This window comes from Bolinopsis microptera, chromosome 1, assembly GCF_026151205.1.
Source record: "Bolinopsis microptera isolate Bmic1 chromosome 1, MBARI_Bmic_1.0, whole genome shotgun sequence".
NCBI lineage: Eukaryota > Metazoa > Ctenophora > Tentaculata > Lobata > Bolinopsidae > Bolinopsis > Bolinopsis microptera.
Window position 1 is genome coordinate 9400640 of NC_087072.1, and position 18329 is coordinate 9418968.

The window sequence follows — 18329 nt, forward strand, 5'->3', positions numbered from 1 at the left end:
TTGCCTAATCGCGTTGTCGCAGAACTTGAGGAAAACCAAATTACGGTTTTAATTTAAAAAGTGCCAAAACATATTGTTTTTATCTATATTTTACAAATATGAAGTTATTTTCCGGGTCAAATCATAAACGGTTTGGTGTATTTCCCCTCAAGACACTGCTCAACACTCGACAAGACTATCTATCCGACCTTTCAGTTTAAAGGGTGGGCATTTGCCCAAAATTATTTCAACACAATATGATCTCTGATTCTTTATTGGAGGCATGACACAGCTGCGAATCTTTAACAATGGAATGTACCAATTTTGATGAACACCCAATTTCCCCTTCTTTGTCTTCGAGCACTAGATCCCCATAGTAATAGTTGCCCAACTATTGATTTCGGTGATCATTCATTGTCGCTTTATTATACGTTATAGTCGTTTAGCAACTTCAAATACATTTGAACCGTTCGTTGGAAATTTGTTTTGTCTTTTTGTAAGATTACATGATTTGATTAGAAACTTTCATCAAATAATGAACGACAGCAACATTAAAGTACAATCATGGCGCAACGTATGTTTAGGCTACTAATGAGTGGCCGCGGAGTCACAGACTGAATTTGTGGCAGGCTAGATGAATGATAAGTAATCGCAGTTCCATCCATCGTGTGACACAAGTGTCTCAGACTTTTATTCTGGCCCCGTACGAAGTACAGAGTGCATGATAATAAGTATAAAAACTGCTGTGGAATTTTATCTTTTATGACTGCCAACAAAACGGTCAAATGATAGTTCCTTGTCAGAACCTGTTTAAATATCTCACCCAAAGCGGGATAAACGTATTTTAATCAAGTGACAGCAACTGGTTTTTCTGTTCATAATGAGTCGAAAGGTTTTATTCAATCGATCAAAATCATTCTAGGTTGCCTGGCGATAAGGGCTTGGATTTACACACTGAAAGTCACAATATTTCCCATGTGAAGTAATAGGTGTTTGTGCTGACTTTAGGTAAGGACTCAGTTGTCTTTCTACCAGTACCATGAACTAAGACAACTAATTGATGAGCATAAACGTTTGAGCCGAGACAAGATTTATAAGCAAAAACAATTGCACGATGATGTAAGGTCCGTCAAATATTTAATGACGATTTATAGTCTAGTACATTTGAGCGCATCAAATGCAAATTCGTTCTTTCATTACATGTCCTATTTAATTAGACTAGTCGCTTCCATTTTAAAACGGCCAATATTTTCATCTCTGAAAACTACTAATACACGTCTTCCCATAACATTTGTCGTGTTTAAGGTCATTCCGATTCTAGCGACGTCGTTTACGTTTGTTCACTAAAATACCGTCTACAGTGCTTATTGTGGGCAATGTAACAACTCTCTCTCTCCCTCTCTCTATGCTCGGACTTTTAAAGTAGTTCCATTGTTGGAGGCCACTGAACCCTAGATAGCTAGGTATGACCTAGTATGGATCCGTATCATTTCAACTGCAGGTAAGTTGTGTTTATAATCTGTATAGTTGCCTTCTATTGGCATCTCTCCGCTTATTCACACTTTTATTTTGGTTAAGTTCTCATTTATTTTGTTCCATCGTTCCAATTACAGTAACACTATCGGTATCAATAAAAAGAAACCTATGCTACTGATATACATAATATTTAAAGTAGCGGAATATAATTCTAAAATAGTTGTGGAATTTGTAGTTTGATTTCAAGACAACGTTTTTGACAGAGATTGTTTTATTTATCAGACTTTGGATTTATAAACTTTTCCAGGAAGTCCGTTACTATCTTTATAGTAGTTGACTCAAATAAGTTACAAATTAATTTCTTAACTAGTTGATTAGTTAATAAAGTGTACTAACTGCGTCCTCTCCCAGCGCCAACAGCTCTACAGATCACCTATACCATCACAGCCCCACTTTCGACTCAATTCTCGGATCCGTTCTCCTTGCCCTCGCCCTGCTCGGAACTCTCTTCAATCTTATCGGTATTTCTCAGTGATTTAATCTTTTGTATGCATATTCAGCCGCATAAGTCATGTCACAATAGTATAACAATGTAGTCTTAATATAGTAACTCAAGATTGTAGCTAAAATTATAACAAAAATTACAAAATCAAGTCCATTTATTTACTACTATTCAAAACTGATCTTATATTGAGGTATTTGACTTACGATGTTCGGTTATCTTGACGTCGAATTTCAACACTCCGCAAACACCCTCATACTTGTCACAGTTGTGTTGGCAGTAAGAACAGTGACAAAGAAGAATTGTAGTAAAGCCCGGCTCGCTTCTTCTCTCCTTATCTTCAATCTTAGTCTCAGGTATCTCTCTTGACTGGATAGTCGGCTTTTTCTGTGCTTATCTTGTTTTATTATTATTAGCTTCTTTCATCCTTTCTTAGCGTATCGGTAATGATGCAGGAGCGAAACTTGTTTTAACCTCCCCTTAACCTCCAATTAAGTCTCATTTAACCTCACATCTAGTACTTCCATAAGTCATAACTAATTTTACCTAATTTTACCTCACCTTTAATACCCTTAAAACTGATTTTACCTAACTCCTCAGTGATACAGTGTACAGTGGAGTGCACCTGTTTAGTGCAATAACCATGCTATCTGGAGGCAGAGAGGGGGGTATACTAGACAACACCTTCACCAGAGTCCTGTGTAACCTCACTGGGGTATTATTCAACCTCACCATGAGGTTTGTATTCAACCTCACAGCGAGTCATGTTAAATCAGTTAACTTTAAAATAATGTGTGTCAGGATGATCCATTAAGCGCTTAGCTTTTCTAGGTTTGAATTCGTGTCTTCAACAGTTCAACTGGAACTTTATTTCTTTGGAAAATGTATTAATTGTCGTGTGAACTACGATTTAAAACTGTTCTTTTAAACTATATATCTTTAAAAATATATATCTAGATTTTACAATTACTGATTCACTCCTCAGGACGTCTCTGTGGTTCCTGACGATGCTGACTCTGATCCGCTACGTGTCAGTAATGTTTCCTCTGAAGCTCCCTCTTCTCGTCACTAAGAGACGAGTCAAGACTGTGGCTGTCAGCGTTTGGATCGTCATATTCGTCCTGCCCCTCGTCCCCTTTACTCTACAGGGTTCTTATGAGTACGACACTCGTCTCTCTATCTGTATCTGGCATGTTGCCAACGATCAGTCATTTCATGTGAGCTTTTCATATGTTTATATTCTGAATTAGATCAGTTAACAATTTAATAACAATATCATGTTTTGGAAAGTATCTACAATATTTCACTTCACAAATCTAAAATCATGTGGCTCCGACAACCACAACTTTTATTGAGGTTTCTGTTAAATCTCGTCTCCTGTTTACAGACCCGAGTAGCAATCCACCTGGTATTGATGGTGGTTCCGATAGTGTTCCCTGGTCTCCTTATCATCACCCTCTATCTACAGATAGTGTGGAAGGTAAGCTTTTACTTCTTTCGTGTTTCTCGTTGGTTCTTTTTTGTGACCTTTTTAGATCCTTCGTATGGGGGTCCAATTTGCGGGACCCAAATTATTAATTCCTTGGCCAATTTTTTATTTCTTCATACTAGAAAAAAGGCCATAAAATCATTCGACCCGACCAACAAATTTCAATAGTACATCTCTCACGGTTTTTGAAGAAATTCGTGTAAAAATGTATGTCGTGGTGTCAGTAAAATGGCAGATACACCTATTATATATATTGTAACGCTTTATATATAGAAAGATTAGAACTTAAAATTAAACCAGTAATGATTATGACCTGACCTTGCTTTTGTTGCGACTAGCCCTTGTATAAATTAACCGATACCCTGCTTCTAATTATCATTATTTTCCAGGTAATACAACTAAAAACAGTGCACTACAAACTACGATCAGGGAAAATTGCAAACAAAGGTAAAGAAAATAGCAATATTAACCAACAAAATATCTGAAAAGATAAATCGTTTTCTAACTAAGTTTTCAATTTCCTGAAATTCGTCAAACTTTATTACAATCATGATCAATAGCTTTGCTTGTAGGATCAAGTTTTGAGGGACGTTCGGTCCCTTATTCCCTGGTCACCGTCAACGGTAATATACGGCGCTTAGTTTAACGATTTCTTGCCTTCTGCCATTTGCATGCACGTGTGAAGTGGCCAAACATTATACTGATAAATTACAAATTTAGCGCTGATTTTCGCACTGTGACTGTGGCTGTCATGACATTACATACTCCACTTGATGAATCAGCTGCAACGCTGCTGATTAACGAATATTTGAATCATTTTCGGTTACGGAATGTTCAAGTTCATTCAGATAGTCACGTTTTATCATTTATCAGCTACTCACTGCTGTAATATCTTGCTGAATACTCCGATGTTTATCAGTGGAGAACCTAGCGGATGAGGAGAAGGAGGAGAAAGAGAAGGAGAATGATAAGGATTTGGTAGAGGCGGAGCCCTTGCCTCCTGTCTCTAAATCCACTTCTAATTCCAACAGAAAGAAGATCTCCCTGGCCATCAGCTCCTGGTCCAGCTCTATCTCCTTCCTTAACCGCCCACTCAGTATCGTCGAATTGGAGCGAATCGAGGTAGGTGACGTCCGAGGAATATATAGTCATTATTTAGGCGATATTTTCTTAATGTCTCATATTTTCATGATTTATTTTGATCTTTATCAGTAATCAAGACCTTGATTTCCTCAGAAAGAGACGGAGGTTATAGATCAAGATTTGATGAGCTACGCCGTGTCCTCGCTCTCCAGAACCACCTTTAACAACCAGGAATCAGATAGAGCGGGAGTTGTAGCTTACTACATAAACAGATTCATCGTTAAAACGGCGGGAAACGCCACTTTTGAGCGGATACAGTCAAATAGTTTCACTGAATCCCGGCGATCCATTGACTACGAAGCGGAAGAGTGTCCCATAAGTCTAAATTATTACGACTGCCAAGAAAATCCCGATATAAGTAAGTTTTAAATTTTATGTATACACATCAGTTCCTTGAGTTTTTGCTTTAATGAAAACTTTAAACGAGCTTAAAGCCAAAGACGAAATCTAAACAATATCCAATATAAAGGCACATCTTGTCATACTTCAACCTACTTCAATCTACTTTAATCTATTTTAATCTACATTAATCTACATTAATCTACATTAATCTACATTTGCATTAATCTACATTAATCTACATTAATCTACATTAATCTACATTAATCTACATTGATCTACATTAATCTACATTAATCTACTTGTTTCACAGGCTCGTCCTCATGGCGGTTTAGACGAGGCTCAGCCACGCCCTCTTTCTGCGAGGATATCATTCAGGAGGAAGAGGAGAAAGTGAGCATGGTAGAACAAGGGCTCAATTATATGGGGGAGGCCAGTCCATCGCCCCGGGTTGATATGGCCACTGTGGTCGCTCAGGCCATGAAGAAATTCCTCAACAAAGGTAAGGGTGATGCCCAATACTAATTTTAACTATTTGAATATTCCGGCCACCGGAGACCGGGGTTTTTAAAATAAGATGCAGCATTTCAATTGTTATCTACTTGTCTTTTCTGTTACCAAATTCGACACACTTATAATTTATGAACTTCAGATTTGGAAGATATAAAAGAAATGGGTGCTCAAACCTCAAACCACAACAGCAACTCAAATCACAGCGACAAGTCAAACTCTTCCTTCAGCAATAATAACAGTAATAAACCTGCCCTCATGAGAAGGCTTTCATCGTTCAACGAAGTAGCAGCTCGCTGCAGATCTAACAGTATCCTGGAGGAGTCCGTAACTTCTACTTCGTCCCAACTTTCTCCTTTACCTAAAATTGTGTGTGTCAATGGTGTGTGCAGAGAAGTCCCTGTGTCCAAATCCAGTGTCAAATCATTCAGAGTCACCCAGTCTCCCGAATCCTCCTTTAGAATCAGCACCACCCCCATACCAGAGGAGGTTTTTAACACCTCTAGTAAAGAACACCCTCCTATAAAGTCAGACTCCATCCGGGATTTCCATCCCCCTCTCAGTAAAACCAACTCCTTGCCCAACAAGTTGGTTTGTAAGGAAATTGTGCCTGAGAAATCCTTCACCGCCGAAAACAAAGGATCAAGACTGGCCCAATCCACCCCAGCCATCATTGGGGATGATGTCCCGAAATCAAAACCTAGCCTGAAGAAGAAAATCTTGTCCCATCTGAGGGTGAAAGGGAACGAGAAACGTAACGGGAATATGTTCGAGAAAAGGATAGACAGATTAGATATGAGACTAAAGGTGATCATACAGAGCGCTTTTTACACCTTACTGATGGTAACCCTGTTTGTAATCTGTTACATGCCCTGGTGGTTGCTTTCTATTGACATCCTGTTCAGGTAAGAGTTCCATCTTTCATCCCCTCTTATTCACGTATTCGCTCGACACGCCCATGTTTTTTCCCTTAATCCCTATATACTACTATCTATTATCTATTTGTTGAAAAGGGAACTACTTTTATACTGATATAAAATGTTTTGTTCATGTCAGCTGTCCCTAACTCGAACTTTTGATTTCAGATTAATGGGAAAGGGTCCCATGATTGACGTTAACTTTACCTGGTACTGTAATTTCCTAACTATCAGTTACTCAACAATCCTGCTCAGTGCCTGCTGCAACCCAGTTATTTACTTCTACTTCGCTTATAAACAGGTTATCTTAGTTTACTGTTGCTGCGACCCCATTATTTACTTCTACTTCGCTTATAAACAGGTTGTCTTAGTTTACTTTTGCTGCAACCCCGTTATTAACTTCTACTTCGCTTATAAACAGGTTATCTTAGTTTACTTTTGCTGCAACCCCGTTATTTACTTCTACTTCGCTTATAAACAGGGTATCTTAGTTTACTTTTGCTGCAACCCCGTTATCTACTTCTACTTCGCTTATAAACACATTAAACGGGTTATCTTAGTTTACTGTTAATAAGTACATAATAATATTTCAGGCGATGTTGGACACACTAAAGTTGAGGTACAAACGTTTCACAAAAGGAAAAATGGTTCTACTAAAAAAGAAAAAGCAGACCCGTGTTAATTTGAATAAAGCGAAGAGCAAATTGTAATTAATAAATGGCACGATTGTTTTCTTTTAATTTTGATTCGGTTAATAATTTTCACTCTATGTATTATTTAATGTAAATTGTATTGTCTTTAGGATTTTATTAAGGACTGGGGAAGTGTATATGAGTATTTGCCATAAATCATAATGCTGTTGATGTTGTATTATGTTTTTAATCGGTTTGTTAACCGGTTTTACGTGAATGCGTGGGTCTTCAACCAAAATCCGTGCATAGGAATGTAATTTTAGTTTAATTCTTGCGCTAATGCTAAATTGTATATCATAAGATTGGAAAAATGTTCCATTGAATATTGCAGAAAAAAAATTAGACCCAGCGACAGTTTTTGCAAAAAGTTATGATTAAAAAACACGTTTGCAAGTGCAAATGCGCTATTTATACATAAGTATAACATGGTAATATTAAATAACATTTTAAAGTCAACATCCTGAGCCTCAGGAAGCTGCTAAGAAATTATTTTTTCGCTGCAATGAGTAACGCTAATATAATGAACAATTAAAAAATGGCTTTAGTGAAAATGGATCTACTCGAAATTGTGCTCTGTACACAGCTCGCACTGGGTGGAGAAAATTGTAGTTAGGACATAGTGATCTTCGTAGAGATTATATTTTCAGACCATTGTTTGTTTAATGTAGCACTTTTTAAATCTTTAATTTCAAATGACTCAAAAATGTATGGTTTTCTATGATTAAACTTGACTATACCATGATAATGGCCGTGGAACTGACGCACGAACAATTAAAGTAAATTAAGGTATGTCAGAACTAGAGGTTTTAAACCCTCCCTCCCTCCCTCCCTCCCTCCCTCCCTCCCTCCCTCCCTCCCTCCCTCCCTCCCTCCCTCCCTCCCTCCCTCCCATCCTCCCTCCCTCCCTCCCTCCCTCCCTCCCTCCCTCCCTCCCTCCCTCCCATCCTCCCTCCCTCCCTCCCTCCCTCCCTCCCTCCCTCCCTCCCTCCCTCCCTCCCTCCCTCCCTCCCTCCCTCCCTCCCTCCCTCCCTCCCTCCCTCCCTCCCTCCCTCCCTCCCTCCCTCCCTCCCTCCCTCCCTCCCTCCCTCCCTCCCTCCCTCCCTCCCTCCCTCCCTCCCTCCCTCCCTCCCTCCCTCCCTCCCTCCCTCCCTCCCTCCCTCCCTCCCTCCCTCCCTCCCTCCCTCCCTCCCTCCCTCCCTCCCTCCCTCCCTCCCTACCAGGCCACCCTTTCTCTTAATCTTTGACCGAGTGCAGTATGGAGTGCAGTATGATACAACCCGCTGTTTTATTGGGGCACATCCGCTCGTCTGGACCGGGGTAATTACATTTATTCAGCTCTAACTTCTTGATTGGCTCTAATTTACAGACCTCACTTACCTAGTACCCGACCATATCACTTGTTTTGTGTATTAACGCTTGATTTCGATCGATTTTTCTGGGTCATTATTCCATTGGGCTTTCTAAATGAATTTTCAGAACAGATGCCGTAAATTTAGTGACCGAGTACTTCCTAATTTCAATGACCGAATACTCCCTAATAATGCCAGTACCATGCCCATAGTATCTTTAAAAACTTTATAACAATTAAACATATTGTCAATCATAATGGCTTGATTTAGGTAAAGTTTACTGACACTAATTTATTGTGACCTATATTCGTACAATGATGATCTCTAGTAAATTCTAGAGGTAAGAAGTCGTTCTACGGACAATGATTATTCATAGGATAATAGGTTATGATAGAAAGATGCTTACTAAACTCTAAAGGGGACCGTGTCTGCCTTGGCCCGGGGGTCCTTCAAACCCTTCCTAACTTAAGTTCATTTAAATGAGCTATACCGAGTCTGTCCGCTTATATTTACTGTGCGCTATTACAGAGTAATGTAGAGATGAGGTTTCTCCCACCCTCTACTGTAGACTCTGTATATTAATATAGACCTTTGGAATGAGTGAAGTTTTGGGTTTTCCCTGAGCCCACGTGTCTTTCCCAGGTATATAAGGCTTCGTTTATCGCTATTATCATTAACTGGCCCCGCCCATGGTACACCATCTCGCATGATCACTAGCTGAAATCTGATACAAAATCGATAGTTTGCCTCTATATTGCGGATATGATTGATTAATGGTGATACCGTTAACTAATTACAAACCTGCCAATTAATGCCGCATTGAAACCCAACCCCAGTCACAGCCCCGGAACTAACCGTTCTCTCTTACAGTTGACATCATGTTGTGTATTTTGGTTATGGAGTGCTAATTCACCAGCAGCCGTGCTGTGCACCTACATAGTTGCCCTAGTTACTGTTTTGTTCCTTCGTTATCAGCAGATCCCTTGTAATTTAATAGAGATTTGTAAATGTACTAGCTTTACTGTACTGGAGCAGCGATGTATAACATATTAGCAGGGGTCGACCGAGTCCGAGTCCTCGGCCATTTTGACGAGTACTCGGCTTCGGTCAAAATAGTCACTCCTCGGTTCAGGGGTTGACCGAGTCCTAGGCCTCGGCCAAAAAAACGCTCCTCGGCCGACCCCTGCATATGGGTATTCTGCTAATTCCCTTTTATTTGCTTTGTTAACGTTGCTTTCACTTAATCTTATTGTCGTGATTTGAAGGGTGGCACAATGCTTGAAGTACCTTATAATCAGCAGGCCTATTCCGGAATGAAAATTGAATAAGGGAACTTTTTCGAATCCTCCGTGATAAAAAGATTGAAGGATAACACACAGATACACGACAGAAAAGTAGGACTAATTAAAAAGATAAGAGTTGACGGTCAACAGTTGGGCGGCACTTTCTAGCAAGGGCTCTTTCTGTGCTATACTGTGACAGCAGAACTTTTAAAGAGGACCAGATAAGACCTGAGACATGTTATCTTAACATGAGGTTTCGGCCCGCAGGATAATAGTCCGTCTGGATATAATTCTCAGGCCTCTGTTTAAAAATTACAGTTTTATTCGATTATAACTCCTTTCTGTGGTTTGGTGAAGAGAAAATTTGTCACTTGAGCTCAATTGTCGTTATTTGATTCACTTTCGTTACCCTCGTTTATGTTAGAGATGATCATTAATATTATGATCTGGCCCTAACTCCCACCTATCCTGCTCTGATCCTTGTGGCAATGCTTCCCCGCTCATGCATGAAAGAGAACTTGTCTTCAGAAAGTAATGGTGCTAAACTCTCTATGTGCAAACGGTGCTTAGATAAATCAGGAATGGTTTACGTTGATTGAGTGGCTAGAAGATGAAAAAAGTGGCTCTGCATTTGGTGGTAATTAATTGGTAACTTGACGATCATTATAAATGAATGCAGGCTATGTTTCCATAACTGTATAGTTACTACTTTACTAGTACGTTTCTATATAGTTACCAGCTAGTCAAGATTTATTACTGATACTACAACCAGGTGATCACTATAAAATTATTATTATTCAATGATCAGCAGTGAGTATAGGTCATTACAATTACGTTTCTATGTTTGCACTAAATGACCAATGTAGGGATACTAACAAGTGTTTACCGCTAAGCAATCTGGAACTGAGGCTTCAAACTCCAACAGCAACATTATCATCTGCCACCGAGAGTCTAGTCTATAGTCTAAACTCTCAGTCTGTACTGTTGCTATCTAGTTGGTCAGACAAAACAGTGACCTCGGTGGGTGTTCAAGGTGACCATGACATAATGTCTTTCTGTCTGTAATAGTGTGAGTAATGAGACCCACTTGCCAGGAAGACGTCTATAAAACACCTCTATATACGACCTCTATATACGAGTCAGTGTTAATCAATAGTTCCTAGTTCCTACTCCTCGGATAATCAGTGTCTGGCAAAACTCAATAATATATTCGTCTTGATGCTATCAGTAATTAGGATTATTCCATTTGTTTATTCGCATGATTGCCTCTGTAAATCCACCAAATTTTCCTCTCCCATCGAGAAAGTAAAACGCCAGAAATCTTGGGTTATTGATAGCGATGTAGCAATTTCCCGGGCTCAATCCAATCAGACACGAGCACTGGTGTCATGTGACAATAGCTGACAAAGTTTTCCTAGAGATGAGCAGTCTGTTAGATGACAGTACACTGCACAGTATCTGTGTACATTGGCTCAGGGTACACCCCCTCTCTCTCTCTCTCTCTCTCTCTCTCTCTTTCTCTCTCTCTCTCTCTCTCTCTCTCTCTCTCTCTCTCTCTCTCTCTCTCTCTCTCTCTCTCTCTCTCTCTCTCTCTCTCTCTCTCTCTCTCTCTCTCTCTCTCTCTCTCTCTCTCTCTCTCTCTCTCTCTCTCTCTCTCTCTCTCTCTCTCTGGATACACTCTTAGTATTATTATTCTTTATCCTGCTGTAATATACTGCCTCAACTCTCCGTGTTTTGTCAACTTTCTGTGTGAGCTTCTGGGTGTTTGTTAACCTTTTATTTTGTTAAACTGGTGGAGTGCACTTTAGAATGTAGAATGTATAGATCTTATCCAGAGCCGCTCGAGAGTTTACAGCTTATTGGACGGTGCTTAGACTGTCACTCCGCCATATCTTCATTCGTTTTTATGAACACTTAAGCCTGGAATTCGCGGGTAATGTAATGCAATTTGGATTCAACTTTCAAGGAGGATCTTTTCGAGGATTGTATTAACCACTAACACACATAGGACAACTTGCAGATTAATACTAGGACTTGACCGTCCCTTGAAGTCCCTGTCTCCTCGTCGTTAACCCAAGGGGTTGCACCAGGGGCGGTGGTAACAGAACTTCAAGACTCTCGGAGTTGTATCTATAGATATCGACAACAGACTCCGAGAGTATATAATTATATGTTTAATATATTTATGGTATATAACTTGGGAGTCTCTCTCTCCAGCAGCAGGAGTTGGAGAAATCGGGACGCGTTGTGAAAGCCACCGTAAGGAAGGCTTACTGTCGACGCCGACCAATCAAAAGAAGAAGCAATTTGGATTTTAGGCCCCAGAGCCTTGATTCCAAATTGCTGGTTTAACTTTATTGGAGTGTAAAGACTGTTCCGTTATCTGATCCTTCTACCTTCTGAACTTAAATAGTAAAACTAAAAAATACGGTTTATTTTGGCCCCGCATCCAGAGAAGTAGTAAATCAACAAATAATCTGCGAAGAAATTTAAATTTTTAGAAGACCTGATCTGCAAGGAAATTTTAAACTTTCTGGACGTGGGATCTTGGCGGTCAACTATTAGGCCTCATTCAGCCGACTCTAGGTTTTACAAATTCCTTGGTGTTTTGTGAAAATGAGGGCCGACGAGACAGGATGAAGGTATTTAAGAAAAACAAAGTGTGTGCTAATATGATTGTGTCACTGCCAGTCGGCATGGCTGGACACGGTCCTTTTCGTCATGATTTCAATTATTAGCTCACTTTTGAGCGGCTGGAATTGGTTTTTAACAAAACTTGTGGCTAATAAGCAGTAGTTATCCTTAGTAGGACGGTTAGCAGCAGTTAGTCCTATTTTCAAGGTGTGACGCGTTTACAAACATTCCAAGGTGCTTTAAACTTATTAACCCACTTCTCGACGTCGAATTGGAGGAATAACGACAAATTTGAAAGTTTTCCTCGCAATAATTGCTATTTTTAGTTGTCCCTTACTCGACGTATACTTATAGGAGCTGAAATATTGGGGTAATAGAGGCAGGCGCTCTAAGTGGATATTTACCCAGAACACAATGAAGTAATGAAGTTATCCCTCACTTGCAATAATACTATCAACCCTGGTAATTACGCTCCTTTCCCAGTTGACCTCTGTTGCAAGTGCTTTAACATTGGCGCACCTCTATTTATAACGAAATTTACTTGCTTGTACGAATCGTAGTACCTGTTGATTGTATCCGGCTAATTTCTGATTGTTAGAGGTTATTTGTCACATCATTCATATCATCATCCGATATACTTTACAAGCACTAACAGAACGACATTTTAGGAAGAATGCAGTATTACGTCAGAGACAGAAGGACAGCAAGGTGAGTCTGATAACAGCTCTGATCAGCATGTTTTTTATAGTCATTGCCTACGTGGTGCTAGTCTGTCTAGGGTATCGGCTGACCTGTGCCAGCCTGTGCTTTGAGTCGCTATTATATTACCTTTATTTTACTTGTTACGATTCTACATTACTGTCGACTGAATGTGGCTTGTATACATGTATCATATCGATTCGTTTGTTTAGTTCTGATAGATTTTATTTTCTTCAAGAAAACTATTATATCATGTATTTTGAATATTGTTAATTTTTACACGATTGCACAATTTTTTATAAGTCGAAAGTGATGTTTAATGTTTATGAAACTTATGATGTCAATTATATTAGTGGTGATGGTGATATTGATAGTGATGGTGATATTGGTGAATGGTGGTGATGGTGATAGTGGTGATATTGCTGATGGTAGTAGTGTTGCGGTTATTGTACAAATACAGCAATGTCTAGACGCCTGTTTCCTACTCAAGTACTCACCGTGGGCACCACCTTTGCTTCTAGTTTGTTGTTGAGAGCTTGTGTTGTGTTTGATGAAGATTTTTTGCAGAGCTAACAGTATCATACTTCTTACAATATGATCTATTCTACACATGTATTCTGCCACCGTATTCTAAAGCAATTATACGGCTGTATATTTCAAATTCATAGCTGAGCTCGACTATTAGCTCGACTACTTGCGTATGTGGCACTAACTAAGTAGTCGAACTAGAGTTAAACATCTTGAGTGGTTTATAGTCTAGGCCACTACTGAACTACAAGGCAAAAATTGTGTGACCAGGGTGTTGCTTAGTTGTTTTATGATAGCTCGTTTTCGTTAAGTGTTCGTTGTTATGTAGATAAAAGTGGTTTATCGCATTGTTATCGAGGCTTTTTTAGACATTGCACGTGCCCTCAGGGGCTCGTCACTCCCATTTGTCAAAAGATTTACATCCAATCTGACAATAATCCCACGTCATAAGGCAAATTTATGTAAAACATAATCTTTCACCTCTCCGAACAATTCATGACGTTTAAATTTACTATAACAAAACAAATTTTTGCCAGTATTACAAGGTCAACATTTCAGATATGTTGTTGAAGGATGCTCCAGACAGTGATCAGAACCCTGCTGTCAGACTAGTCCGAGGATCTCCAATACTTACTAGGATCAGGGACTGCCAGGGAATCTTCGACAAGAAACATCCTAAGAAGAGGTAATAATAGCGGCAGCTAGGCTTGGTTTAAACAGTATTTCAGTTTAGTTATTATTATAATGTTTGTGCGTGAAGTTGACTCGCTTTCCGTCAACGGGTGGGTTGTCGGTAATTAATCAGATCATTAGGTTTAATTTGATGAAGTTGAAAGGTTAGAATCTATGATTATCTAGCAGACTAACGAACGGTACACCCTGTATAAATATTTATTAACGTATACTGTGGATTGCTAAACGGGGAATAATTTTAACTTGTCTATTTGTTAGGCTAGATTGTTTAAACTGCTTGTAGAGTATCACTGATCATCTTACCATTCTCAGACAACGGAAAATGGTGGAAAGTCCACTTTTCATCCCGAAGAAGAAGAAATCAGTTCCGGATCTGCACCAACCGGAAGAGGGCGAGAAACAAATAACTTACAGTGGGCAAAATGAGCCGTATGAAAATGTCATAATATCGCCCTACAACGCTAAGTTTTACACTCCCAGACCTCTGCATTTAGGATCAGTCAACGGTATGTCTCATCAGTATAAATCGCTTTCTCAACAACAAGTTCCTAATCACCAACAAGCGGTGAAACATCAGCGTTACTCTAACTCAAATCAGCAAATACAGTTAATAAATCAGCAAGATATGAATCAGCATGGATTGGATCAACAAGTGGCAAATCAGTATGTACTGAATCATCAGCCAATGAATCACCAAATTATAAACCAGCAGCCAATGAATCACCAAGTAATAAACCAGCAGCCAAATAGTCAGCAAATTGTGAACCAGCAAATCCCGAACCACCAAGGAGTGAATCAAGTGATATACCCTCCGATAACACGTTCAAACTCGGGAGGAAAGAGACAACAGGAGCCCTACGAGAACATGGAGCACATGCAGTACGCTGGCCATTACCCGAGGAGACAGCTAGTGAGGTACGTGCCCCAGCGTACAGCCCCTCAACCTCCCTTACCTCCCTCCAGGGGGCGGAGTCCCGGACAAGCGGACACTTCCGGGTACAGTTCCTACGAGCAGAACACTCTGTCTCTAAACAGAGGGCCCGGCTCACCCCCTCCTTCTCTTCTACCCACCATGTGTGAGGAGATAGACCTCCAGGTCCAGGGCTTCATACAACCTCCTGTAATACCTGGCTACAATCACCCCACTCTCCCCGACCATCCTACTCTCACCAGCTATCACCACCCCACTCTACTCAGTCACCAGCCAAACACTTTGCTCAGTCACCAGCCAAACACTCTGGACAGGTCTCACCACAAGTTCATGATGGACCAGTCCGTTTTAAGACAATACTTCTGTATTGCCCTCTCAACTTGCATAATGTGCCCTCCTTGTGGTTATTGGTCCCTCTATCAGGCCTTCAAAGTCGATGATATGATCGATAGAGACAACTTTTTAGGGGCGGAACGTCTGGCGAGCAAAATCAAGCGATATTCCATCATTATCATGGTGGTAGGAGTATTTTGGGTGTCTCTGACAGTGGCGGTGTTCTTCCTTTTGTTAAACAAGTTTAAAGATTGATCGGCTTTTGCTTTATATTAGTTACAATTCGTTATCACCACCCATTTTTGTTTGATTAATGAAGCAATTATGTAACTTTCGATGCTTTCAGTTTCACTTTAGGTTCTCAACCCCATTAGCAATAGTATTTGATTTATATGTTTAAATTTCGAGTGGTAGATCGAATTGCCCCCATCAAACCAAAAGCTGAACGCACAGCCCTTAACATTTAACAATTAACATAAATATTTTCTATGCACTGTTTTGTATTGTGTTGATTTATAATTATAGTGACTTATTTATAAATTGTTATGTTACTAATTAAATGTTCATGTTTTACTTTGGTACAAATTATACAAACAAAGAATATAAATACTAGCCTATTTATACTAGCCTAATTAGTATTAACGATGTATCACCAATAGGTTATACGGTTCCAATTTCAATGCATGGACCATTATTTGATATTCTATTACCACAACATTTTTGTGTTCCGAAAAAGGGTATTGATCAAATTACACCAAATACTTCTTATCAAACCCGACGAAAAAACATTTTATTCATTATGAGAAAGAGGGCTGAAAGATAAGCAGAAGAAGCTGAGCTGCTAGCTGAGCATGGACCGAGGTCATGAGGCGCATCCCACTCACTTCCCCCTTACTACCCACCACTACTCTGAGTTCTGACCAGCAAACTGCACCGGATGTGGTCACGTGCTCGGGACGTTGATCACGTGGTCCACACGTGCGCGCGTCAGGAGGGACCACGTGACTGTCACGTGGTTGTTCCCACTGTTGTTCAGGAAACAGCTGCCGTGCTGTGATTGGAGGGTTATCAGCTCGCTCTACTGTGGTTGGTTCACCGCAATAAGGATATTGGTTTGAAGAAGTGGCGGGCCGGGCAGGGTGGTGTTATTTTAATGCGTGCTCCTTTTGCTTTGCTCTGCTTGCCGTCACTTCTCCCCGTTTGCCAGGATGAGAATCAAAGTGACCCGTGACTCTGTTATTGACAGGCTCAACCCACTTGAAAAGTCCCCTAAACACAAGAAACTCCCAAAAATACTCCGTTCAAAGACTCCTGAAAAAACCCGACGAAGTGATGTCATATCACCCAGGCAAAGAAAAGACAGCTTCGCCTCACCAAAACGAACCAGATCAAAAGTCCAAGCAATTCCAAAAAAGAAGTCAAAAGCCAGAGCCGTCAACTTAATTAATATTTTCAACGACTCAAAGACTAGCAAGAAAGAAAAAACACTCTCAGACGTAGAACCACTTCTATCGACAGACCTGTCTCCACTAGAAATAGTAAACAGTGACTCACATGTCTCTCTTGTCTCCATGAAGACGGATGCTACAGATGACCAAATGTTCACTCCTCCCCCTCTGAAGATTAAGAGGAGTTGGAAGAAACATCTCCCCTCCTTCTCGTCTGGCTACAAACTCTTCACTCCTGACTCCCCCGCTAAAGCAGCCGCTAGCCCACACAATCTGGCCGTAAAACTTTGTTTCTTAGGACGACTCAGCGAAAACCCTTTCAATCCCAGGTTTGTTAATATTTTTAAAAGAATTCATTAGATTTAGATATTCAGTCCAAACTCAAAAGATAATTAAATTTATGATCAAGCGTCAATGTGATCATTTTGGGCGATTTTTCTCTCTGAAAAAGGCCAAAATCAATAAAATCATACAGTACGCTAAAACCCGCTGTTATTTTTAATAGTATTGTGCCTTCCCTCTCCTATTCATGCACGCTCCTGCACGCTCTTGCCCCCCCTCTTATGCACCGACAACAATCTCTGTGACCCGGAAGTTGCCCCTCACCTGGAGCATTCTCCCGCTCAATTCAAACCACGGGAGCTGGGAACCCTACAGAGCTGCTAATTATAGAACATGATTGCAGGAAATGGTTCATCCGTGTTACTGTTGTACTGCACTATTATATCACAAAGAAGTGGCGGCAATTACCTGGTAGTGGTACTGGTCCTCAATATTTGCGGCAAGGCTTGCTTACAGGCGGGAAATATGTTCCCGCCGATTAAAATACATATATCATTATTACCACCACAATTCATGTGTCTTGAAACCTTGCTTGTAAATAAATTACTAACTGTTTAAATTTCAGGTCAGATGACACGAGAGACGCTGACACAAAATCAGAAGTTAAAACGAAACTTAAACGGTCTAGCTTACAGCTTATCAGATAATAGAAAATAGGATTTAGGGATATATGATATTTTAGGTGAGCGATTATTATATTTTATTCAGTTTAACCTTTAAGTCTACCTTGGAGACTCATTTCTTGATACTTATAACATATAAAATGGTATCTTTTTGGAAGGAACATATTTTTTGAACCAGGTATTAAAATGACCGAATCAAACTTTAAACAATTTCTCCTCAGGGCTTTCAGATAGCATACCGAGTACCGACTAAAAAGCTCTCGCATTTCCCGAAGAAGCTCGAAGTTCACCTCAGCCAATCTAACGAGTTTTCTGATCACATTTGAATATATCTTCCTCGCAGCTGAACGTTAGATTCTCAACAGATCTTTTTCTTATACACTCTTGATGATATAATATCATCTACATACATTCAGAAT

The 18329-nt window shown here is 40.0% G+C and overlaps 2 protein-coding genes across 2 annotated transcripts; both read left to right on the top strand.

Annotated features, from left to right (window-relative positions):
• The first annotated feature begins 423 nt into the window (after window positions 1-423).
• Window positions 424-7747, top strand: LOC134814086 (uncharacterized). The gene is made up of 13 exons (XM_063822099.1): window positions 424-1480; window positions 1867-1976; window positions 2226-2313; window positions 2558-2695; window positions 2943-3174; window positions 3345-3437; window positions 3836-3893; window positions 4366-4568; window positions 4683-4947; window positions 5242-5430; window positions 5581-6343; window positions 6524-6656; window positions 6949-7747. The coding sequence occupies exons 1-13, from the start codon at window positions 1455-1457 to the stop codon at window positions 7063-7065; spliced, it is 2415 nt and encodes an 804-aa protein (XP_063678169.1). The 5' UTR covers window positions 424-1454; the 3' UTR covers window positions 7066-7747.
• A 3641-nt stretch (window positions 7748-11388) lies between these two features.
• On the top strand, window positions 11389-16054 carry LOC134815881 (uncharacterized). Its single transcript, XM_063824473.1, has 4 exons — window positions 11389-12775; window positions 12982-13021; window positions 14099-14225; window positions 14546-16054. The coding sequence occupies exons 3-4, from the start codon at window positions 14101-14103 to the stop codon at window positions 15750-15752; spliced, it is 1332 nt and encodes a 443-aa protein (XP_063680543.1). The 5' UTR covers window positions 11389-12775; window positions 12982-13021; window positions 14099-14100; the 3' UTR covers window positions 15753-16054.
• Window positions 16055-18329: the final 2275 nt, after the last annotated feature.

Excerpts from the sequence above, each read along its gene's own strand:
- LOC134814086 (XM_063822099.1), top strand. The coding sequence starts at position 1,455 with ATGGATCCGTATCATTTCAACTGCAG. Across the intron at positions 1,977-2,225 it reads AACTCTCTTCAATCTTATCG|TTGTGTTGGCAGTAAGAACA; the intron begins GTATTTCTCAGT and ends TACTTGTCACAG. Across the intron at positions 4,569-4,682 it reads TCGAATTGGAGCGAATCGAG|AAAGAGACGGAGGTTATAGA; the intron begins GTAGGTGACGTC and ends TGATTTCCTCAG.
- LOC134815881 (XM_063824473.1), top strand. The coding sequence starts at position 14,101 with ATGTTGTTGAAGGATGCTCCAGACAGTGATCAGAACCCTGCTGTCAGA. Across the intron at positions 14,226-14,545 it reads AAGAAACATCCTAAGAAGAG|ACAACGGAAAATGGTGGAAA; the intron begins GTAATAATAGCG and ends TACCATTCTCAG.